The sequence below is a fragment of the Tupaia chinensis genome, unplaced genomic scaffold (assembly GCF_000334495.1).
Source record: "Tupaia chinensis unplaced genomic scaffold, TupChi_1.0 Scaffold000247_1, whole genome shotgun sequence".
NCBI lineage: Eukaryota > Metazoa > Chordata > Mammalia > Scandentia > Tupaiidae > Tupaia > Tupaia belangeri.
The window spans coordinates 3,180,857-3,200,801 of NW_006159725.1; the positions used below are offsets into that span (position 1 = coordinate 3,180,857).

Sequence of the window (19,945 nt, forward strand, 5' to 3'; positions counted from 1 at the left end):
GGGAAGGAGTGAAGAAAGGAAGGAAGGAAGGAAGGAAGGAAAGAAAGAGAAAAAAAAAAAGAAAGGAAGTGATCATTGGAAACAAAATATGACGTAGCTGTAATAGTATAGGAGATACTTATTAAAACGCATCTCAAGCTGGAAGGTACCTTAAACGCGATCCAGAATAGCCATCGATTTCCTGAATTCCGTAAGCCTGTGTAAGGATTAAATCCTCCCTCTACTTCTGGGTGGTTGGCTAGCTCTGTGCGGTCCAGCGCAGCAGCCCTGGGATGGCTCGCGAGAGGTGACACATGCCCAGTTTCTACTGAGATGGGCCGTGAGGCTACAACACACACCCAGCCTCAGAAGCTCCGTACTCATTGTAGGACTGTGTGCACAGGCACCCACGGGATTATATACCTAATAACAGCCCAGCTGTTCCACTTAAATAATGCTTATGAAATTCAGGGTTTTTTTAGGTTTTTGCCATAGGGCATGTGTGCTCACCAGAGAGAGACAGAGAAGCAGTGAGAGGGAAAGTGGAAAATCATCCCCCGGGGCGATGGCCATGTGCAATCCTGCTCCTCTATCCCCTCCCTGGGATGCTGAGCACACGTGCTTGTCGGATCCGGAACTCGAACCACGCTTGACTATATGGGAGTCCATCACCTTAACCCCTACACCACCTGCTGGGCCCCTATTAATGTCACCTGCTTCTTTTTACTTCCTGAATGTCGCTACTGGAACATTTTAAATTCTGATATGTATGCAGCTCAAATGACAGTGCTGGGGGAGGCTCAAAGCCCTCTGGTGACAGACAAGTCCTTATGTCCCCTTTGAGTGGCTCTGACTCTCCCCACAGTATCACCCCCACTAGTTTGATATCAGTCTCTTGGGAAACTCCATGGACAGATGTCCTCATTCTAAATTGACTTGGAGAGAGGGTCGACTTGTCAGTGGTCTGTGCAAAACTGGCGAGTGCCCTGGTATTGTTCACAACTTCCCATAATGCTTCGCCCGCCATTCTTTTGTAAAAAGCCTGTCTGTATGTGTGTATGTGTTTCATGAGACAGAGAGACAGCACCCCCAATAGGGTCTTGACCTGTGATCCACCCTTGGCCTCTGCCAGCCCTGGGTCACGGGCCACACACACCCAGCACGTTCAGGAGGTCTCCTGACACGAACCCAGAACCTTCCCATGCAGGTGAGGCTCACATTACATCACTTAGTGCTGAGCCACCTTCCTGCCCCCATGCCCCTTGTTCTTTGAGGATATGGAAGGACAGTTCATGAGTCGAATCTGCTGACATTTGACTTCCCCAACTTGTAGTGACTCGTGTAGTGCCATGGTGTCATCGCAGGCCTGAAGAACTGCGTGGCCCAGACGGGACGTGGATGGATGGGGCGTGGATGGAGGGGGACGCGGTATGGGAGGGGCATAGGGAGCCTGCAGTCCGACAGTGGCAGAGGGGTCATGTCATTTGGACATACACTTCTACATGCCAGTGGTGTGCTTCGAACCTTAGTAGCATCGTTTCATTTTGCCTCATAACTTTATTCTCTTTTCTTGCAGAAAATGAAATTTCAGACCACACACTAGAAAGTTACAGATCAAGGTCAAACAATGAAGAAACGTCTTCCCAAGAGAAAAATAGCCAAAGTAAGTGAGCAGTGTGACCTGAGATTTGAAAAAACAGGATTTTTAGTTAGCTGCCTTTTGGGGTGAGGGGAGCACCCAGCAGGTGGCATGGTGGCTAAGGCACTGGGTCCTATATAGCCAACTGTTCAGTTCGAGTCCTGGACCCGGCAGCTTGAAAAACACGCCTGGCACATTGTGGGCACATACCTGCCCAAAATATCCCAAGAGGAGAATGGAGAAGAGCTTGTGGCATGGCCACGCCCCCACCCCCACCCCGCCAGAGGGGTGCTTTATCACTTTCCTCATCTCTGTGTCTTTTTCTGTCTCAGGTGAGCACATGTACCCTATGGCAAAAATCTTTTTTTAAAGAAGGAAGGAAGGAAGGAAGGAAGGAAGGAAGGAAGGAAGGAAAGAAAGAAAAAAAAAAAAGACAGGAAATGATCATTGGCAACAAAATATGACGTAGCTGTAATAGTATAGGAGATACTTATTAAAACGCATCTCAAGCTGGAAGGTACCTTAAACGCGATCCAGAATAGCCATCGATTTCCTGAATTCCGTAAGCCTGTGTAAGGATTAAATCCTCCCTCTACTTCTGGGTGGTTGGCTAGCTCTGTGCGGTCCAGCGCAGCAGCCCTGGGATGGCTCGCGAGAGGTGACACATGCCCAGTTTCTACTGAGATGGGCCGTGAGGCTACAACACACACCCAGCCTCAGAAGCTCCGTACTCATTGTAGGACTGTGTGCACAGGCACCCACGGGATTATATACCTAATAACAGCCCAGCTGTTCCACTTAAATAATGCTTATGAAATTCAGGGTTTTTTTAGGTTTTTGCCATAGGGCATGTGTGCTCACCAGAGAGAGACAGAGAAGCAGTGAGAGGGAAAGTGGAAAATCATCCCCCGGGGCGATGGCCATGTGCAATCCTGCTCCTCTATCCCCTCCCTGGGATGCTGAGCACACGTGCTTGTCGGATCCGGAACTCGAACCACGCTTGACTATATGGGAGTCCATCACCTTAACCCCTACACCACCTGCTGGGCCCCTATTAATGTCACCTGCTTCTTTTTACTTCCTGAATGTCGCTACTGGAACATTTTAAATTCTGATATGTATGCAGCTCAAATGACAGTGCTGGGGGAGGCTCAAAGCCCTCTGGTGACAGACAAGTCCTTATGTCCCCTTTGAGTGGCTCTGACTCTCCCCACAGTATCACCCCCACTAGTTTGATATCAGTCTCTTGGGAAACTCCATGGACAGATGTCCTCATTCTAAATTGACTTGGAGAGAGGGTCGACTTGTCAGTGGTCTGTGCAAAACTGGCGAGTGCCCTGGTATTGTTCACAACTTCCCATAATGCTTCGCCCGCCATTCTTTTGTAAAAAGCCTGTCTGTATGTGTGTATGTGTTTCATGAGACAGAGAGACAGCACCCCCAATAGGGTCTTGACCTGTGATCCACCCTTGGCCTCTGCCAGCCCTGGGTCACGGGCCACACACACCCAGCACGTTCAGGAGGTCTCCTGACACGAACCCAGAACCTTCCCATGCAGGTGAGGCTCACATTACATCACTTAGTGCTGAGCCACCTTCCTGCCCCCATGCCCCTTGTTCTTTGAGGATATGGAAGGACAGTTCATGAGTCGAATCTGCTGACATTTGACTTCCCCAACTTGTAGTGACTCGTGTAGTGCCATGGTGTCATCGCAGGCCTGAAGAACTGCGTGGCCCAGACGGGACGTGGATGGATGGGGCGTGGATGGAGGGGGACGCGGTATGGGAGGGGCATAGGGAGCCTGCAGTCCGACAGTGGCAGAGGGGTCATGTCATTTGGACATACACTTCTACATGCCAGTGGTGTGCTTCGAACCTTAGTAGCATCGTTTCATTTTGCCTCATAACTTTATTCTCTTTTCTTGCAGAAAATGAAATTTCAGACCACACACTAGAAAGTTACAGATCAAGGTCAAACAATGAAGAAACGTCTTCCCAAGAGAAAAATAGCCAAAGTAAGTGAGCAGTGTGACCTGAGATTTGAAAAAACAGGATTTTTAGTTAGCTGCCTTTTGGGGTGAGGGGAGCACCCAGCAGGTGGCATGGTGGCTAAGGCACTGGGTCCTATATAGCCAACTGTTCAGTTCGAGTCCTGGACCCGGCAGCTTGAAAAACACGCCTGGCACATTGTGGGCACATACCTGCCCAAAATATCCCAAGAGGAGAATGGAGAAGAGCTTGTGGCATGGCCACGCCCCCACCCCCACCCCGCCAGAGGGGTGCTTTATCACTTTCCTCATCTCTGTGTCTTTTTCTGTCTCAGGTGAGCACATGTACCCTATGGCAAAAATCTTTTTTTAAAGGGGATAAAAAAAAAAAAATCAAAGTTCACTATTTAGCCCTGGAAAGCCAATCTCCTGAATCACCTTGCAGAACTTGAGGATGTCCAAGAAGCAAACAGCAGCAGGGGCTAGACAGTAGCAGTAAGATGTGACACTCTGAAAGGCAGTGTCACATGCGAGGGTTCCTGGTTCAAGTCTGGAGACCTCCTTGAGTGTACCCACCACACATTTGCCCATGAGCCAGGGCTAGCTAAGGCTGGGGGAGGTTGTGGCATTGGTCTGTCTCTGTCAAATCTTTGCCCTGTCTCTCTGTCTCTTTTACTTATGGAAGAAATATGGGGTCATCAGAAGAATCATGAGATATTTTCCTATGTAAAAATGTGTCATGACTTTTCCAACGATCCAATAAATAATTTTTTAAAAACTAGTAGTAGTGAGGTTCATGCAGGAGAAAGTATACCCTTTGGGGAGCAGTCCCTGACTCCTTGCTGTCACACACAGGGACATCCATAGGCTATGTTCCTCCGGGGCTCCAGAGTACCCCACACACCTCTGTCCACAAAGTCCCATACATCCTATAATTTGGGGTGTTTTGATTGTGTTACCACCATAATCCTTCAGGGGTGAGTGGCTGGGTTTGCCCCATATTCTCAGACCCTAGGACAGGGCCAGACACAAATTGGGGTGTTTGCGAAGTCTGTTTGGAATAAAAGAATACAAGGTGTGGCTCATTTAAGCAGCAATGATTCTGACCTTTGTTTTTTTAGAATTATTTTGTTTATCTCACTAATCATTATTGTTATTTTTTAACTTGCTATAGGGCATGTGCGCTCACCAGAGAGAGTGAGAAAAAGTGAGAAAGCCAACTGCCAGGTCTGGGACTCAAACCACGGTCGGCCATGTGGGAGTCCAACACCTTAACAACCATGCCTCCTGTTGGCCCCCGGTTCAGGTCTTTTGGATGACATCATCATGATTCCTCAAACAAAATATATAAAGAAAAGGAAAGGAAAAGAATCTAAAGAGGGGGACTAGCAGTTGGCCTAATAGCTATGTCGCTGGACACCCATGTAGCCGACCGTGGTTCAAGTCCTGGACCCAGTGGCTTAAACTCATGCCAGGCACACGTGCGTGCATGCCAAGATCCTGAGAGGAGAATGGAGGAGAAGGGATTGCGGCGTGACCGTCCCCCTGGGAGGTGATTTCTTGCTTTCTGTCTCTCTCTGTCTCTTTGGCGAGTGCACACGCCCTATAGCAAAAAACCCCCTAAAAAAAAAAAAAAATTAGTTTATGGGGGCCGCAGGTGGCATGGTGGTTATGGTGCTGGACTCCCACACTGACAGACCACAGTTCAGACCCCAGGCCTGGTGACTTGCTTTCTCACTCTCCCTTTCTTTCTCTCTTTCTGGTCAAATTTTAAAATAATAATAAATAAAATAAAATAAATATATATTTTTTTTTGGGGGGGGAGAGGTTTTTGCTATAGGGCATGTGCGCTCGCCAGAGAGACAGAGAGAGACAGAGAGACAGAAAGCGAGAAATCACCCCCAGGGGGGATGGCCACGCCACAATCTCTTCTCCTGTGTTCTCCTCTCGGAATCTTGGGCACGCATGCGCATGTGCCCGGAATGTGTTTAAGCCACCAGGTCTGGGATACGAACTGCAGTTGACTACATGGGAGCCCAGCAACATAGCCATTATGCTAACTGCTGGTCCCAATAAATAATTCTTTTTAAAAATAGTTTATTCTCCCAACATTTGCAGGCAATGCTATCCAGGAGCTTGTCCTCTTGAGTCTATTGGTGTCACTGAGGTTTTTGTAGGAAGCTTGTGTTGTTTGCTTTTGAGCATTATTTATTTGTTGTGGTTTTCAAGCCACCGGGCCCTGGACTCAAACCACAGTCAACCATATGGCAGTCCAGAGCCTTAGCCACCATGCTACCTGCTGGCCTCTTGTTTGTCCTTGTTGTTGTTCTTATTTGTTTATTTGTTTTTAATTTTTGGCTATGAGGCATGTGCACTCACCAGAGAGACCAACAGAGGGAGAGGGAAAGCAAGAAACCAGCTCCCAGTGGGAATGGCCACACCACAATCCCTTTTCCTCCATTTTCCTCTTGGGTTTTTGGGCACACATGCACATGTGCCCAGCATGATTTTTCAAACTACCAGATCTGGGACTCAAACCACAGAGTCAGTCATGTAGGACTTAGTGCCTTAACCTCCATGTCACCTGCCGGCCCAGAAGCTTGTTGTCTTCTATAACACCTCTGCCTTCTGTTTTGGCCTACGAGGGTGTGAAATTGAGAGGACTAGGTGGACTGGCAGGGAGAGGGACAGGACCATGAGAACTGGGGATGAGCGTGTGCACACGACTCCCAGCCGAGCATGTGCACACGACTCCCAGCCCACCGTGTGGTGTCGCCACGTCTCCATCCTGTCCACAGTCTCCCACCTGCGCGGCCAACCGGAGACGCCAGCATCGTGTGTCAGGCAGGGGGCTTCAAAGCAAGGGGGACCAAACCAGTGAGAGCAGACATGTGACAGTTACTGGGAAGAGAGGAGCCCTCGCTCAGCTGCCCAAGGAGCAGACGCCCTTACAGTGCAACTCTAAGAAAACTTGAAGTGGGCACCTGCGCTCGGAGCTCCCTTCCCAGAGGGTTTATTCCCAGGGGCTCACCAGGCTCAGACACTTTCTCCTCCACTTTCATCCCCCCTGCCTCAGTACCCTCAGAGCCAGCATGCCAGCCACACTGTTTTACATGTCTATTCTCCAGGGGCTGGCAAGCAGTGTAGTTAAGGTGCTGGGCTCTCACATAGCCAACTGTGGTTTGAGTCCTGGACCTAGAGACTTGCTTTCCCACTTTCCCTCTCTGTCTCTTTCTATCTCTCTCTGGTCAAATTAAAAGATAATAACAATAAGGACCTGCAGTTGGCATAATAGATATATTGCTGGACTCCCATGTAGTCGACCGCAGTTCAAGTCCTGGCTCCAGTGGCTTAAACTCACACCGGGCACATGTGTGTGCATGCCCAAAATCCCGAGAGGAGAATGGAGGAGAAGGGATTGCAGCGTGGCCATCCCTCCCTGGGGAGGTGATTTCTCGCTGTCTGTCTCTCTGTCTCTCTCTGTCTTTGTAATAGATATATCGCTGGACTCCCATGTAGTCGACCGCAGTTCAAGTCCTGGCTCCAGTGGCTTAAACTCACACCGGGCACATGTGTGTGCATGCCCAAAATCCCGAGAGGAGAATGGAGGAGAAGGGATTGCAGCGTGGCCATCCCTCCCTGGGGAGGTGATTTCTCGCTGTCTGTCTCTCTGTCTCTCTCTGTCTTTCTGTCAAGTGCATGTGCCCTATAGCAAAAATCTTTCTCAAAAAAAAAATAATAATAACAATAAATAAAATTAAATAAATAATTTAAAAAAAATATATTCTCCAGAGGAGCGTACAGGTGTCATGGTGGTTAAGGTGCTGGATCCCACATGGCCAACTCCATGGTTCATTTCTGGAACCGATGACATGAAAATCACTCCAGGCAAGTGTGTCTGCATGCCTAAAACCCCAAGAGGAAAATGGAGAAGGAATTGCAGCATGGCTATCCCCCTTGGGGTGTGACTTCTCCCATTCTCCCTCTTTGTCTCTGTCTCTTTCCAGCAAGCATCTGTGCCCTATGGCAAAAATCTAAAAACAAAACAAACAAACAAGAGAAACCCCCACAGCTATCCTCCAGGACATTTCTAGGCTTTTGTATAGATTCCTGTAGGCTTTGAGTGGCCTGTCCTGGTCCTCTTCTTCCCATGAGTCATATAATAACAATTATTACTATTAATTGCCAGAGTCCATGTTTGTTCGCCAGAAAGAGACAGCGAGGGAGAGTGAGAAAGCACCTGCCAATGGGGCACAGACACGTGGCACTCCTGTCTCCTCTATTTCTCTGTCTGATCAGGATTTGAGGCACACACACACACAGATACCTGGCATGTTTTTCATGCTGCCGAGTCTGGGACTTGAACCATGTAGTCAGCCATGAGGAATTTGGTTCCCTTAACCACTAGGTCATTGGCTGGCCCTTATTATTTGTTTTTAAAGTTTATTATTTGTTCCTATGTATCTAGAGAGAGGTAGAAGCCCCCCAAGAGGATCCCGCCATGCTGCAATTCTCCCCCAGCCCTCCAGCCAGGCAGGATCGTGAGTACACCTGTGGCTCACCCAGTGTGCTCAGGTTGGCCCGGCACCCGAACCCAGGCCCTCCTATGCGGCCCCAAGATGACAGCAGCGCCCTCCAGCTGCACCTCTGCAGCGGGGCCAGTCCAACTATTTCTTTTCATCTTTTTGATTTTTATGTTTTTAGGTTTTTGCCATAGGGTACGTGTGCTCAGTGGAGAGAGAAAGAAAAAGAAAGTGAGAAATCACCCCCCCCCAGGGGATGGCCACACCACAATCCCTTCTCTTCCACTCTCCCCTTGGGATTTAGGGCACACATGCATGCTTGTCCAGCATGATTCTTGAAGCCACCAGGTTTGGGTCTCGAACTATGCAGTCAGGCATGTGGGGTCCAGCACCTTCACCACCAGGCCGCCTGCAGACCCATCAGCACACATGTATTACTTTAGCAGAAACGTCCACGTATTTTACTGCATATGGTAGTAAGACTTTTTAAAATTAAAGGATAATTGGGACCAGGAGATAACATAACGGACTATATTGCTGGACTCTCACATGGCCGACCATGGTTCAAGTCCCAGACCCAGAGACTTGAAACCCACACTGGGCACATGTGCGTACATGCCCAAAAATCCCGAGAGGAGAATGGAGGAGAAGGAATTGCAGTGTGACCATCCCTCCGGGGAGGGGTGATTTCCAGCTTTCTCTCTGACTCTCCAGTGAATGCATGCACCCTATAGGAAACATCTCTCTTTAAAATAAATAAGTAAATAAAGGTTAATAACACCTTCAGACCACTTGTATGTGCCTGCGGAGGTTACGTGAGGTCTCTAGAAGCCTATAAGTCTAAAGCGTGATGCGCGATAGTCTCACATACGCGGTACAGTGCTGTCCAGGGGCGTCCTCACCTGGTGTGTGCTTCCTTTCAGCGCCCCGTCCTAAGCGTTGCATGGACTACCTCACGCAGCTCTACTCCGAAGCAAAAACAAAGAGGAAGGAAAACGCACAACATTCAAAACTGAAAAGGAAGCTCGCTCACATGCCAGAGAGCATTGTGTAGACCCCAGCCAGAAGGCAGGATGTCCAGGCAGCCACGCATCGGCTCAGCGGAGCGGGCTGCGGGCAGGTGCTTGATGGCTGTGCCGGGAAACGTCCTTGGAGTGCAATGAAAGACAGTGTCCTCAGATGACCATCTGCCCCAGGGACAGGGCAGCAACAGGAGAACCAAACCACGGGCAGAAAACTCGTAGTTTAAAAAAAAAAAAGAAAAAAGAAGAAAAAGGAAAGAAAGAACCTATCATTCCCGACACTACTTCGGAGCAAGAGGAGTCCTCTAAGCCCTGTGGATCAGGGTCAGTGTGACCAGCTAACATCTTGCCTTGAAGGGAACAGGATTTTTCACATCCTGAACATGAAGAGGGCCAGCTGGTGGCGTGGTGCTTATGGAGGCTGGATCCCACATGGCCAGCTCCCCGGTCTGAGTCCCAGACCAACAGCTTGAAAGGCTCACCAGGTGCGTGTGCTGGAAATCCTGAAAGAAGAAATGGAGCGGGGACTGCAGCATGGCCGTGCTCCACGAAGGGTGCTCTCCTCCTTTCTCTCTCTCTGTCTCTGTCTCTCCATGAGTGCACATGCCCTCTGGTAAAATAACATTTTAAAATAGGATTTAAAAAAGAAAGAAAATTGAGCCTTACGAAGCCATGGTGGCTAAGGCACTGGACTCACACATGGCCAACTATGGTTCAAGTCCTGGACCCAGTGGCTTGCAAATCATGCTGGGCATATGTGTATGCATGCCCAAAATCCCCAGAGGAGAAGGGATTGTGGTATGGCCATGTCCCCTGGGGATGTTACCTCACTTTTTCATATCTATGTCTTTCTGGGGAGCTTATGCTCCACATGGCTAAAACCTGGGGGGGAAGGGGGAAAGAAAATAAAGAATTTTGGAATGGAAAAGACCTAAAGAAGGTCTCTGATCTTGGAGATGACTTTCAGGACAAACTTGAAGAATGGGGAAGTCCTGTGGGCATTATGGCCTTGAGATTAATGAGATTTATGACCCAAGACACAGGAGATAGCTCCAGGTAGGCCCAAAGCTTTCTCTCTCTCTCTTTCTCTCTCTCTATCTCTCTCCCTCTCTCTGTGTCTCTGGTCAAACTAAAATAAATGAATGAATAAATAAAGTTAAATAGATAATTCTTTTAAAAGGAATGTACAGGGGTCCGTGGGTGGCATGGTGGTTGAAGGTGGTGGACTCCCACACAGCTGACCATGGTTCGAGTCCAGGTGGTTTGCTTTCTCACTTTCCTTCTCTCCCTCTCTCTCTGTCTCTCTGTCTCTCTCTGGTGAGCATACGTTCCATATAGCAAATGAAAAACTAAATAAATAAAAATGAAAAAAAATGTACAAATGAAAAGAGTGAGTTAAATGTACCCATTATTGGCCTCAAGAAAGGTTTTTAAAATTCTTTAATAAAAAGCAGAATGTACACTTTGGGTTTTGTTTCTGTTTTTGTTTTAGTGGTTGTTTTCCAAGTCATGCTTCTTTCTCTCGCACGTAAATGTGACATGTCTTCTTTTCTTTCCTATCAGTTTACGGTACAGCAAGCTCTGGCAGCGTGGAGGGCGCTTCTCACTGTTTGGATCTGAACGAACCAATTCTAAACTGATGAACACATATATTAGGAGCTTGTCGTTTGTCACAGGAGTCAGAGCCAGCCATGCTGATCTTATATTTTATGATCCAGCAATTCCGCTGCTAGGTATCTACCCAAAGATTAGGAGAACACTTAGAAAAGTGCTTGCACATCCATGTTTATTGCAGCATTACTCCATGGCTAAGACATGGAATCATCCCAGATGTCCTCAAACAGATGGGTGTACACAAATGGAAGATGTACTGCTAAGCAAAGCAAGCTAGACTATGAAAGAGAGGCACTGTATGTCCCCACTCAATATATACCGAATGTTGGCACTCTGGCAGAAACTGAAAGATTGTAAGATATAAAAGTGTGGAGAACAATTGTAGATAGTAGAGACAGTGTGAGAGGAGAGTGGGAAATAGGGGAGGCTGAGAGGAGGGAATCAAGGGGAAAAGAAAGAAGCAAAGCATTTAAGGTACACAAAAAATGGAAAAGTATCTGTTGATAATAGCGTGTATGATAATATCTTTAACTGGACTAATATAGAGTATTCATGCTGGGAAAATTCAGTTTGCAAGCTATAATGACATACACTGCTTGAGTATATAAAAACTATTTTTTAAAAAAAAGATAATTTAAAAAATAAAGATTTTGTAAAGAATCACATTGCAGACACATGTAACGAGAGCACAAAGCATCTGAACCATTCATGAGTGGGCAGAGATGGCCCTTAACGCCACCAACACTGCCTCCTGTGAGTAAGGACGTGAAGCCCGGAAATGAGCATGGCTCTCTATCAGGACCGACAGCCCTGACTCCACTCCGGTTCCTTCAGTTGTCACAGTCATCCCAAGGGACCCAGGTCAGAATCACGCTTCCCGGGGTCTCTTTCCATTTGGAGCAGGGGCCTTCATCTCGTCTTTACTTGCAAAGCTGGGATTCTTGGGGAGTCCAGGCTGGACATTCTGCAGATTGTCTGTTCAGGCTTTGTCTGAATGTCCCCTCATAGGCCCTCCCAACTGTCCTGGGAGAGTCATGGGTTGTCCATCTCACTGTATTTCCTCGTCCCAGTACCTGTGTTCACTAAGATCACTGATCGAGGTGGCAGACAGCGCCGGACTTCTCCCTGCAAAGTCACTCCCGCCCATCCCTAAGTTAATACGTTGAAGGGAGATGCTTTAAGACCCTACACATACGCTCACTGTTATTCATGTGTTGATTTACATCCATGAGGACTCCAGTTGCTTCTGTTACTCCAAGGGTTACATCTGTTACTGGTGAATTAATCCCTGGCTAGTTTGATGATCGGATTGTGGGAACTGCCTCCTGCGTCCTTTCAACATCCTGCTCCATCCTCAAGGCTGTCGCGCTTTCTGGTACAAGATGTTCCAGGCTCATCTTGAACTTCCTAACTCCAACCCTGGAGTCAGCCATTTCTCCAAGGATCCCAGTTCCATTTAGTGGGAAATGATATGTAGAAGCCAAGACCCAGGTGCTAGGTTAACTCATGGGTTGTTGGGTATCACTGCTCTCAATTCCTCTTGGTGGATAGAACTTGGGGATACAGGATAGCGTGTGTCTGAGAGAGAATATTTCTGTGTGTGATGAGGGGACTTCAAAAAGTTTGTGGAAAAAATGATGGAAAGTACAAGTTTCTTTTGGTGCCAAAAAATGTTGAAACCCATGTAGGGTTTTTTTAGGTTTTTGCCATAGGCATATACTCACAGGAGAGAGAGACAGAGATGATGAGAAGGAAAGTGAGAAATCACCCCCCGGGGAGGATGACCATGCGGCAATCTCTTTTCCTCCATTCTCCTCCTGGGATTTTGGGCATGCATGCACACATACCCGGGGTGATTTTCAAGCCACCAGATCCAGGACTCGAACCACAGTCAGCCGTGTGGGAGTCCAGCAACGTAACTGCTATGCCTTCTACTGGTCCCAGATTTTTCATAAAATACATTTCTATGAAGTCTGTGAAGGCTCTGTGTTTATGTATGTTGTTATGGGTATATATATTTTTAGATTATTTTAATTTTATTGTTATTGTTTTACAATTTGACCAGAGAGAGACAAGGAGAAGGAATATGAGAAAGCAAGCTGCCAGGTCCAGGACTTGAACCGCGATTGGCCATGTGGGCGTCCAGTGCCTTAATCACCGCACCACCTCCTGCCCCTATGTGTGGGTATATTTCAATCTACTCTGAGAAACAGGCTCCCCTGACCCCTCAGAGGTTTCCTTATCCAGTCTGTCCCCTGTGTGAAGTCTCCCGTCTCTGCCACCCTCCTCCCTGAACGCGTCCTCTTCCTGCCCAGCCACCTACTCCTGCCAGCCTTCCTCCCTACTTGCACCCCCACGCGGATGCCCCCTCACTGAGCTTGGGCTCCAACACCCATACCAGGCCACCCGTTGTGTGGAAGCCCTTGGGGTACGTGCACACACGTGCGCGCGCGCACACACACACACACACACACACACACACACACACACTGCTGCATGGTTATCCAAGAAATGGTGTAAGTGGCTACAGGGGAACCGGATGTTGCTCCGGTCTGGCTGGCGTCAATGCTGTGCCTTTCCACTGCTTTATCAGATGAATCCGGGGGGTGGTCAAGCTGAAACGAGATATCAGTGTGCCAGGATCGCACGTGACGTGATGGACAGTCCCCCACAGCGCTGCCTGCTCACCAGGCTCCGGCTCCGACTCCCCTCCCGCGACCTCCACAGCTCCCACCCACAGCACCGGAACTCCTACCGCGCCGCACCCTGCCCGCGACTTTCGGAACACCTTGTTCAGGAAGAGCAGGGAAGGGAAGAAGCAAAAGAATAGGAGAGTAGAGTGTCAGGTGTTCACCTTTCCTTTTTAAATTTCTAGAGGCCTCGTGTGCTTGCTAGAGAGAGAAAGAGATCCCCCCACCCCCATGAGGCAAGGTCATGCCACAATCCTCCTCCTAGGATTTTGGGCACACACACACATGCCCAGCATGTTTTTCAAACCACCAGGTTTGGGACTCAAACCACAGTTGGCCATGTGGAAATCCAGCTTCTTAACCACCATGCCACCTGCTGTCCCCCTTCTAGGTTTGTTTTCAGTGACTGGCCTCAGACTGAAGGTGGCATCTTGGAATCTGCATTTTCTAAAAGCTGCTTGGGTGATTCCGACAGGATGAGGAGCCCTGGGATAGCACAAACCAACACGTTCCAGAGCAAAGGGGAATTTTAACTATTACACCCAGGGTGACCACAGTCTCCTGGCGGTCACTCGCGCTGTTCACGGTCTCCTGGCGGTCACTCGCGCTGTTCACGGTCTCCTGGAGGCAGGAAGGCCTTTCAGGCCATGGAGTCCTACCTGATTTGAAACCGTGCTCTGTTCACGGTCTCCTGGCGGTCACTCATGCTGTTCATGGTCTCCTGGAGGCAGGAAGGCCTTTCAGGCCATGGAGTCCTACCTGATTTGAAACCGTGCTCACACCTGAGACCAAATCTTCTGTGAGCAAAGGACACCTCCGTTGCATGATGCCCAGAGCACAGTGGCTAAGGCAGAATGAAGACAAGCAGAAAAATTACACCGATGGAGACCTTACCGTGATTTCCGTAAGTATTTATTAGATTCCCTTACATGTGTGGTATGGCTAATTTAACCATTACAACAGTCTTACAAGCTAGCTATTTTTCTTTTCTTCTTTGTTTCATGTTTTTTGGTTATTTTTTTTTCTGCCACAAGGCGTGTGCACTTGCCAGAGAGAGACAGAGAGAGGTAAAATGAGGAATCACCCCCTAAGAGGGACGGCCCCACTGCAATCCCTTCTTCTCCATTCTCCTCCTGGGATTTTGGGCATGCACACACACCTGGCGAGATTCTAAAGTCTCTGGCTCCAGGTCTCAAACCACAGTCAGTCATGTGGGAGTCCAGCACCTTAGCCACCATGCCACCTGCTGGCCCTGTGAGCTATTTTTCTTTTAATTTTTGCCAAAGGATGTGTACACTCACGAGAGAGAGAGAGAGAGAGAGAGAGAGATTGTCAAAAAATCTCATGAGTTTACAACACTTTACAAATGTGTTGATTGGCAGAGAGGGGGCCCAACAGGAAGAGCGAAACAGGGAGTAGGGAGTGAAACACCCTTCCAGACAGAGTGGAACAGGGTATAGGGAAGCACTGCTAACTGATGTATTTTGATCTTTTTTAACTTATTTTTCCCACTCTTCTTTGTGTTTTGGTTAGCTCAGCGTCAGGTTTGGCAGCTGAATTCTGTGTGATATTTGAGAAAGTACTTTGCAAAGCCCGGAAAGTGCTATTCGTATGCAAAGTATCAAAATTATTACCGCAAGGGCGGATGGAAACAATGCACTTTCGGGCTTTATTTCATTTGTGTGCACTCTATAACACCTAAGAATTCTGAAGCCCAGAGTGTTACTGAGCTGTTTATTAAATCCTGACACACTGCTACTCCTGTCGAAACGTTTCCTGCTCAGTAGGCCAGATTCTCACTTTTGTTTTGTCAGAGGACTCTGCCAGTAGAGGGCAGTAGAGGGAGCCCACAGGCTGGAGAGAGACAGCAGGAGGCAGTGCACATGTGCTCACTGGAGAGACGGAGAGAGCCAGAGAGTCAGAAAGCAAGAACTCACCCTCAGGGGGTTGGCCACACTGCAATCCCTTCTCCTCCGGTTACCTCTCGGTATTCTGGGCACACACACCCTCACAAGAATTTTAAGCTGCCAGGTCTGGGACTTGAATTGTAGTTCATTAACTGGGAATCCAGCAACTTAATCATTACACCATTTCCTGGTCCCCTTTTCTTCCCTTTTTTCTTTTAAGAGGTTTTTGCCTTATGGCACATGCACTCACTGGAGAGAGAGAGAGACAGAGACAGCGAGAGGAAAAGTGAGAAACCATCCCCCAGAGGGGATGGCCACACTGCAATCCTTTTTCCTCCATTCTACTCCTGGGAACTTAGACACACGTGCACACACACCCCGGATGATTTTCTTTTCTTGTTTTAGGTGAGATTTTTGCTATAGGGTGTGTGTGCTTGCTGGAAAGACAGACAGAGAGACAGAAAGCAAGAAATCCCCCCCCACACCGCAATCCCTTCTCCACCATTCTCCTCTCAGGATCTTGGGCATGCACACACATGCGCCCGACATGAGTTTAAGTCACTGGGCCTGGGACTCAAACCACAGTTGACTACATGGGAGTCCAGCAACATAACCATTACTCCATCTGCTGGCCCCACAGGCATGATTTTCAAGCCACCGGGTCCAGGACTTGAACCTCAGCCTGCCATGTGGGAGTCCAGCGATGTAACCAGAATGCCATCTGCTGTCCGCCTTGATACTTTTTCAAGGGCAGGAGGACCTAGCAGCTTGGACGCTCTGAGAGGGAGGCCTGGCTCCACGTTTCTAAGTGGCAGAAATTCCAGGTGTGCCCTGGACTTCCCACCACCATGCTCTCTGCAGTTATTACACTCATGACACCTGACTGAGCTCCCTTTGCAACTTTTCACTTAATGACTCTTCACAATAAATGATTTCTGCTAGAATAACTGGCGTGGCTCTGCGTCCTGGCTGGACTCTGACTGCCCCTCGTGTTTTTTACTGCAGCCTCAGTCACCCTGAATAAGAGCCAAGACAGTCATTACCGAGGACTAATGTCCAGCTCAGCGGACTTGACGTTCTGCAGACAGCCAGGACTGGTCTGCAAGCAGCTGCTGGACTGAAAGACTCCCGACCAAAGATGGTCCATTGATTTTCAGAAAAGCAGGAGAAATAAAATCTCTCCTGGGGCCAACAGGTGGCATGGTGATTAAGGCTCTGGACTCCCACAGCTCAAGTCCATGGGCCAGCAGCTTGAAAATCACACTGGACACGTCTGCATGTGTGCCCAAAATCCCAGGAGAAGAAGGCAAAAACCTAAAAAGCAAACAGACAAACAAACATAAAAAACTTTTCTAGCGGCCAACAGGTGGCATAGTAGTTAAAGCAACCAGGTTTAACCTGGCTGACTTTGCAGTTCGAGTCCCAACTCTGCAGCTTGGAAAGCATACTGAGGGCATTTGTGTGCTCAAAATCCCAAGGTCGGGGGGTAGGGGGAAGGGTTGCAACAGGCCATTCTCAACACCCCATCCCCACCAAACACACATACTCTATAGCAAAATTTAAAACTGTTGATGGAAATAACCAACTCCACAGAAATAATCATTAACATGGTTTATTTCTAAACATGAATGTGTGTGTCCAGACCCAGAGTAGAGACAAATATGCCTTTCTCTCAGAGTGATCAGGTACAGGGGTTCCTTTTAGTTGCTTCTGAGAGTGAGAGACAAGGTTTGGAAATGTAATGAAAAGAGTTTTCCATTGATCTGGTCCACAAAGGCAGGACCTGGGGCAGGAGGTTGGGGGCGATAGGCTGTAGTGGGTTTCACAATTCTTAGACTGGTAATTAGAAAGGAAAATCTGTGTTTCAGGAAGGGATCAGCAAAGAGTGTACTTTAGCAGAGGTAACGGGGCTTGTATGGTCACACGATACTGTCCCAAGGACAGGCTGTTGGAAGAGTCCTGTTATCAGTGAGTCAAAATGGTCTGCTAATGTCTGTGGGTGTGACTCACCCATCACAAGGATATGGTGCAAGAGACAGGATGTAGCAAGAGTCCTGTTATTAAATGGGCCAAAATGGCTTGTGAATGTTTGTGGGCCAGCTCACTTCAGGGCCCTCTGGAAGGGATTTGGAAATAGGGAAAAGCAGTCAGACTTCTGTCCTCAAAACCAACCAACCAACCAAAAGGAACCAAAACCAAAAAGTCTTCTGGATAAAGCAGAAAGCACTCGAGCCTGAAGGACCAGGCATGAATTTCCATTGGCCAGTAGAGAGACAGCAGACGGTTATGAATGACTCGGCACTGGATCCCTAACGTGCTCTAGAAGCTGTTGCTACGAAGAATAAACGCTGTGTGGGGTGGTGTGCATGCTCCCAGGTGCTCTAGTGATAATGTGTATAGTACCCCGGGGAGAAAAACACCACCCAGTGCAGCTACCTCGCTTTATCCTGTCAGTGAACACTGAGGGACTACCATCCTTGTAAGAAGGGTCCCTTCTGTCCAAAGAGTTACACAGGGTCTCGAGACAGTGGCTTAGTGGTGAAATGTGACCCCCCCCCCGGGCAGCTGACCCATGTGGGAAAGCGTCACATTCACATCTGGAGAGTCCCTGAGTGTGCCAGGCACATGCGTGGGCTGTGGGCAACTTGAGACCATGTGAAGGTGTTGGCCCTCTGTCTCTCTCTCTCTTGCTATGGAAAAAAAATAAGATAAATATATAAACTTTTTTTATACTTTTTTTTTTGGAGAGGTTTTTGCTGTAGGGGCGTGCACTCGCCAGAAAAACAGAGAGAGACAGAGAGACAGAAAGAGAAAGATCACCCTCCGGGGGTATGGTCACGCTGCAATTCCTTCTCCTTTCTCCTCCATTCTCCTCTCAGGATTTTGGGCATGCACGCACATGCACCCGGCATGAGATTGTGTTTTTTGGGGGTTTTTTTTATACTTTTTTTTTTTTTGAGAGAGAGGTTTTATAAACTTTTTTTAAGAGATAGTTTTGTTATAGGGCACATGCACTCACCAGAGAGACAGAGAGAGACAGAAAGTGAGAAATTCCCCCCCCCAAAGGGGATGACCATGCCATAATCCCTTCTCCTCCAGTCTCCTCTTGGGACCTTGGGCATACACACACACGCGCCCAGTGTGAGGTGTTTTTTTTTATTTTTAATTAATTTTTATTATTTTTTATATTACATTTAATCACATATACCTGTACAGTGTATAATGGGTCTGGCACTAGAACCACGGTTGACTACGTGGGAGTCCAGCAACATAATCATTATGCCATCTGCTGGTCCCAATAAATATATAAGCTTTTTTAAAGTAATGAAAAATCTAATTCTAATAAAAAGCAGAATTTAAGAAATGGTAAAACTGAGTGGTAAAGACATTTTCCATTTCCTATCTTTAAAGAGGCAATTAGTATTCAAGCATTCCTGTCTCTTTTAAAACAGGCACTCCAATCTACTTGTGGTTTTAACGCTATTTTAATGTGCATATAATTCCCAATACTGCCTTGCTTCATTCTTTGAAAATTGTTAAAGAGTGGAATATTCTACAGGTACAGAAATATATAGCTTAATGAGTAGTTATAAAAGGAACACGCACCATTGAGGATGAGAAATACAATCACCATAGCCCTCCCCCACCTGCCACAAATAACCACACGCCTGATTTTAGGGGAGTTACTACTTTGCTTTCTTTTGTTGTTGATTTTTTTTCCATAGTTTTCTCTAATTATGCGTCCATGAACAATAGAAGTTCATTAACCTGTTTTTAATTCTTATATGTAAAATGATATGGCATGTACTTTTTCTCAGTTCCTATTATTGTGCAATATTAGTTTTTTTTTAAAGAATGATTTTATTTATATTTACTTATTTTAATTTGACCAGCGAAATGAGAGAGGGAAAGTGAGAAAGCAAGCCACCAGATCTGGGACTTGAACCGCGGTCGCTCATGTGGGAGTTCAGCACCCTTAACGCCACCTGCCAGAGAGAGAAAAAGGTAGGGAGAGGGAAGGTAAGAAATCACCTTCCAGGAGGATGACTCTCCTGCATTATCCTTCTGGGCACGCCAACAGGGCCCGAACCATGGTTAGCCATATGGGAGTCTAGCACCTTAACCACTATGCCACCTCCTGGCCCCCCAATATTGTAATTTTAAGGTGCAGCAGGCAGTACGAGGAGGGCCGGATTTCAGTGACTGTCCTGACGGTCACTGCAGTTACCTCTGGCGTGGACAAGCATGCACTTCTCTGGGCAAATGCCTAAAGCCGAGTTGCAGAGCCCTAAGACAGACAACGCATTCTCCGGAGTGGGCGTGCAGCTGGCCGTCCGCGGGGTGCGCCTGAAGGTTCTTCTCGGACCCCCGGTACCGCCGCGCCGTCTGGCCTGCGCCCTCCGGTGAGAGTGGCTGTAGGTGCCCCTCCGGAGAACTCGTGGTTAGGCGCTTCTCCACTAAAAGGGTTCAGGAATTACAACGGCACCCACCACCAGGGGTCCCGGAGCCTGAGCGGTGTGCAGCACGGACTCGGGAGCGGGGTCCCCGCGTGCAGCTCTCTGCGGGTGGCGTGGGAGAGCCGGG

The 19,945-nt window shown here is 48.0% G+C and overlaps 1 protein-coding gene across 1 annotated transcript in view; it reads left to right on the forward strand.

Annotated features, from left to right (window-relative positions):
• The window catches only part of CRTAM (cytotoxic and regulatory T cell molecule), a 47,507-nt gene extending 37,914 nt beyond the window's left edge, over positions 1-9,593 (forward strand). The window contains exons 9-10 of the mRNA XM_014587917.2: positions 1,556-1,642; positions 9,052-9,593. Of these exons, the coding sequence (XP_014443403.1) occupies positions 1,556-1,642; positions 9,052-9,182 (218 nt within the window). The 3' untranslated portion in view covers positions 9,183-9,593. The remainder of the gene's footprint in view (positions 1-1,555; positions 1,643-9,051) is intronic.
• Positions 9,594-19,945: the final 10,352 nt, after the last annotated feature.